Source organism: Chaetura pelagica, unplaced genomic scaffold, assembly GCF_000747805.2.
Source record: "Chaetura pelagica isolate M959 unplaced genomic scaffold, ChaPel_1.0 scaffold105, whole genome shotgun sequence".
In the NCBI taxonomy this organism is placed as follows: Eukaryota; Metazoa; Chordata; class Aves; order Apodiformes; family Apodidae; genus Chaetura; species Chaetura pelagica.
Window position 1 is genome coordinate 387,645 of NW_009953393.1, and position 5,379 is coordinate 393,023.

Genomic DNA, 5,379 nt, shown 5'->3' on the forward strand with positions numbered 1-5,379 from the left:
AAAGAGTGGCAAATCTCCTAGGCGACGAGCAGCATCCATGGATAACAACAGCAAATTTGCCAAAAGCAGAGGTAGAGCTGCCAAGAAAAAAGCATCCCTTCAGTCTGGGCAAGAGGGAAATGGTGACAGCCCTGGGTCGCAGTTCTCCAAGTGGCCTGCGAGCCCCAGCTCTCACAGTAATGATGACTTTGATAACTGGAGTACATTCCGGCCTAGAACTAGCTCGAATGCTAGTACCATTAGTGGAAGACTTTCTCCAATTTTGCCAGAGCAAGATGATCTTGGAGAGGGGGATGTGCACTCCATGGTATACCCATCATCAGCCACCAAAATGACTTCTACTCTACCCAGCCTTTCAGAGATGAGTAATTCCGAGAACATGGAAAATCTGTTGGATAACCTTAATCTTTTGTCACCTAATACATCAATGACTGTGTCAACCCAGTCTTCATCTGCTACCCTGATGCAGCAAACACCAGGTTACTCGTTTGCATCCTCGACCACAAGTATAGGTTCACCAAATCCAGACTACAGGAAATTTACGTATGCTCAAGCTAGCATGAACTCTTTGCCCCAGATCCCTATGCAGGCTCTTCAAGACAGTAAATCAAGCTATGGATCGATGAGCCAATATAACTGTCCTGCAGGACTTTTGAAGGAGTTGCTGACTTCTGATTCTCCACCGCACAATGATATCTTGGCACCAGTAGACACTGGTGTTTCCCAGGCTGGTGGCAGGGCGCTGGGCCAGGGTGTGCTGATGGCCCCTAACTCGGTGATGCCAACGTATGGCAGTCAACAGCCCCACAACAAAATGATGAACCCTAACGCCCGCCCTCACCAAGGACATAACCAGCCAGCACCTGCAGTTAATGGTCGTGCCTTGCCACACACAGTGAACACCATGTCACATACTTCAGGTCTAAACCGCTTGTCGACAGTGAAGACTTCGTTACAAGTGCCTATGAGTCACCCAATGCAGATGAATGCTATGAACCCCTACGCCCCTGTTAACAGTTGCAATGGCTACGGAAGGGTGGGAATTGTTTCCCTCCACCAGGAGAAGCTTCCCAGTGACTTAGATGACATGCTAATCGAACGGTTGGACTGTGACATGGAGTCGATTATCCGTAATGACCTTATGGATGGAGAAACGTTAGATTTTAACTTTGACAGTGTATTGCCTAACCAAAGTTTTCAGCACAGCGTAAAGACAACCACACACAGTTGGGTGTCAGGCTAGGATGTAGTAGGAGGTAAGCTGTGCTTTTTATAATAAATCTGAAAAAGGAAAAAAGAGATCTAAGAATGCTTAAAATCTGGGTGGTCTTCTGTCTTGGCATGTGAAGTGCCTCACTTACACTCAGTGACTTTCCAGTCCTTTATTCATTTGTAAATCAAATTTATACCATTGCATTAGGATCGCCATGTGCCAACTTCTGTTACTTCTTGTGGAGTACCAATATTTTGCCATTACTATTTCAAACAAAAAACTTGCTGGTAACTAGCAATTATTGAACTTATTTTTCCCCATTTTAAGTTATCTTAAAGCTAGTTTGAGCATACTTTAATGGTTTCAATCTTTTGGTGTGACTGTTAATTTCTTCTTTCTGTTGTTTTGTGTTTGTGGCTTTTTTTTCCTTTGTGTTGTTTTTTTTTTTTTCTTTTTTTTTTTTTGTTTTTTGTTTTTTTTTTTTTCTTTTTTTTTTTTTGTTTTTTGTTTTTTTTTTTTTCTTTTTTTTTTTTTGTTTTTTGTTTTTTTTTTTTTCTCTCAGGTTACGGTTAAATTCTCCAGACTTGTCTGACAGCAGGAACTGAGAAAAGCAGTAAAAAGATGTCCTTCACCTTCCTTTTTAATTTTCTTGACAAAGCTGTGCACATGCACTAGCTTTCTTTGCGGTCTTTTTTTTTTTTCTCCTTCTTTTTTCTTCCTTTCGTCAGAGTTGGCAGCAGACAGAGTATTTTCCTGTACAGGATGTTTGCCCAAGGTTTGCAGGTTATGTGCTGCTGTAGATAAGAACTGTGCCATTGGAAGTTCCATTACTCTGAAGTGCCAAATTCACTACACCATATAATCACAGCAAAGACTCTTACTCACATCATCGTGTGCTTTCGGTTTTGTACAGTATGGTCTGTAGAAGAAGAATTGTTTTTTAAGACTATCTGTTTTGGTCCAAGAAAAGTTTATAAACTTTTGTAAGAATACTGTGATGATCTCATGCCCTAAGTAAGTTTAACCTTTGTTGATGTTACCTGTGTTTTATGAATTGAGAGAACTGTGGACTTGCCTTGCAGCAGTACGAACTGCATTATTTTACTCAAAATTGCCACACATTTCATATGGGAACAGAATAGCCTGATAAATATGGTCTTACTAAACTCAATGACTATTCAGAGCAAACAGTAGGTTAAATGCCATTTGATAAGTTACCTGTATTAATGTAAATTTATGCAAGAATATATCTGGATGTCATTTCCAACTAATGACTTTATTGTTGGACTTAAGATAATTTTTTGGAATACTTTCCAAGCTATTTTTCGTATAATTAAAGTCTACTTTTGTTACATAGGCAACTTAAAAAGAAAAAAAATCTGAGACCTGACAGCATTCATAACCTCTTCATTTTGTACAGTATTTTAACTGGATTAAGTACATGTTTTTATAAATTTCCCTAGCACTTGGGAGTGCTAATAAAGGAAAAGCTTAATAAGTATCTTGAATACAAAAAATTTCTGTCCCTTTTTTTGTTGTGTGATGTATAAATATAGACAACTTCATGTTTAGGAAATATTTAATCAGTTTTATAGAAACATTTTTAGAAATGTCATCTGCTTCTACTATCATTTTAACTCTGACTACCACAAAGTGTTAAGTATTCATTGTTAGATGCTTGTACAATGCTTCACATTTATATTTATTTCACAGAGGTCTCATAATGTTTGTGCACTCAAGAGCAGGACCATTTGGAGAAAATCCATCATTTTAGAGAAATTAATGACAAAATTCTCATTTTTCTTAATTAGCACTAGTTTTAGGGGCTGTCAGTGTTTCTGTTATAAAGCATTATGCTTGCAGAGGCAAATGTGCTACTTTTCAGTGAGGGGCAAAAAGTTTTCTGACCTATTTTACCCTATTACAGGGCAAAACATTACTTTTGTAAAAAATAAGAAAGATGAAGTAAGTGGCAAAGCTGTATAAATACATGAGATCTAGGGCAGGGGATAGCTTTAATGACAGAGGCCTTGCTCTGGTGGAAAAACCTGCTCTCGTTTGAGAGACACGCTCACAACTACTTAAGCTTTTTCAGGATTGGGTCTTGGCTAAGAAACTTCTGATTTTTTGAAACCACACGATGGAGTTTTCATGGATGTATGGGTAATGGGCCTCACCTGTCTTTTCACTGGTTGCTACACATGGTTGGTTTTCTAGAAGTCCTTGGAGCTTCTTTATGCACCAACAGGATGAACAGGTTTTTTTTTTCTAAGGCTGGCTGTTGTGAAGAAGGGGAGAAATAAAACCATTTTCACCGATTTTTCCTTTGTCTATGTAGCCCACAACTGCAAAGTGCTCTAATAGAAACTTATTATCTCTGTAGTGAGGGCTACGGTGGAGAAAGAAATGGGATATGCCAAGAAAATGAAGTTTAGTAACAAGCCATATATTTAATGAACCGATATATCTTTCCTAGTGCTCTTCAATGTATTTATTGATGTGTAAGTATTTAGCTCCCTATGGGGCTTAAAATCACTACTAATTACAGCTGGTCCTACTTTTTTTGATATCCTATTACTCTTGTCAGCAGTTCCAGAGGCTGATGTTAAACTGTCCTGTGATACAGGATCCAGTGTGAAATCTGTCTTTGAACTTCTGCTGAGCAAAATGAAATGTTCCTAGTGCTGAAGCCTCGATGAAGCAACCTGCTTTTACAGGCAAATATCTCTAGTAGCATCTTCACCATCACATTCATGGTCTCTGAAATGAGATGGGAAATCCTGGCAGTGGAGCAAGCAGAGGGCTCACATACGGGTTTCTGGAGATCCTTCTTTCTGCTGTGTGTGCAAAAATATTTGCTCCTAAATGGGTACTGATATGCATAGGCCAAAGTAGTAGTAAAATTCACATCTGCGTGCAAAGACAACAGTGCTTAATGCTATACTCCATGAGGTTACAGCTGAACATGCTACATTAAACAATATACCTCCTATTTATTATCTACTGCTATTGTGTAACTTGCTGTATACAGGTATTTTCTTCATTTTCTTTTATAACTATGAATAACATAATGTAGCCGTTCCTTAATTACAACAGTCTGTAGGAAGCTCCTTTTCATCATTAGGAGAAAGTATTAACAGATAATCAAAGGTTTGGGCTGTGTGGTCAAGTTTTTTTGTTTTAGGTTTTTTTTGTTTGTTTGATTTTTTTTTTTTTGTGGTGCCAATCTAATGTTTTGCAATTGTAATTCTGGAATACTGTGAAGTCTGGTGAAGGGGTATATTTTCTGCCTTGAAAACAAACATTATGTGACCTCTAATAATAAATCCTTTTTCAGTAAAAGTACCAAGTTTCTGGAGTAACTTAGTTTGTCAGAATTGTTGTAAATGATTGGTTTGTGAATTGTGCAGATGATCTTACCTATGCAGCCTTGTTTATGACTTTTCTCTGGTTTGTACTGTTATTAAAAGTTTATTGTATTATAGAGCTGTTCAGATATTTTAAATATAAAGATGTATGGTTTCCATAATATAACTATATGATATATGTTTAGGCAGTAGATGCATTAATTGGAAAGCTCTGCTTTGATAAACTGACAATTTGCCTACACTTATAAGCAAAAGTCATATTGCTTATTCTCGGCTTAAGTCAACAGAGCATCCCTAAGAAGAGAAGTTAAAATTGGACCAATTATAAAACAGTATAAAATTTGCACATGTTAAACCACTGGATGTATGTTAGTACTTTTTTTTTTATTATTTTTTTACTGATTTGAAAGTCCTATTTTCATTATGAAATTGCTAGGAAGCTTAATTTATGACTGATTTTAAATAAGGTATTCTCATCATCATTATTATTATTATTATTATTTTGGTAATCATGATGTAAAATGCAGCATGGTTTATGCAAGCAAAAAGCGAATTACTCGGCATTAAAACTGGCCTCCTTTTTGAGAATGTTCCACAAACCAGCAATATCATGAGAGATTGGCATGTACATACTGCTTGTGAGTGGTGTGACAGCTCTTCAGCACTTCACTGCTCTGACTTAGTCACATTGCAGAATTAAAATTCATACGTGGATATCTTCAGAAAAAGTGCCTGATGTACTTCTACAGACACACCAGAACAATCCCTGACAGTTTGTTGTATAAAGCCATAAATGTA

General features: G+C 37.3%; 1 protein-coding gene across 1 annotated transcript in view; it reads left to right on the forward strand.

Annotated features, from left to right (window-relative positions):
* FOXO1 (forkhead box O1) overlaps positions 1-2,987 on the forward strand; it is a 5,132-nt gene extending 2,145 nt beyond the window's left edge. The window contains exons 3-4 of the mRNA XM_009998359.1: positions 1-1,256; positions 1,776-2,987. Of these exons, the coding sequence (XP_009996661.1) occupies positions 1-1,243 (1,243 nt within the window). The 3' untranslated portion in view covers positions 1,244-1,256; positions 1,776-2,987. The remainder of the gene's footprint in view (positions 1,257-1,775) is intronic.
* The last annotated feature ends 2,392 nt before the right edge of the window (positions 2,988-5,379 follow it).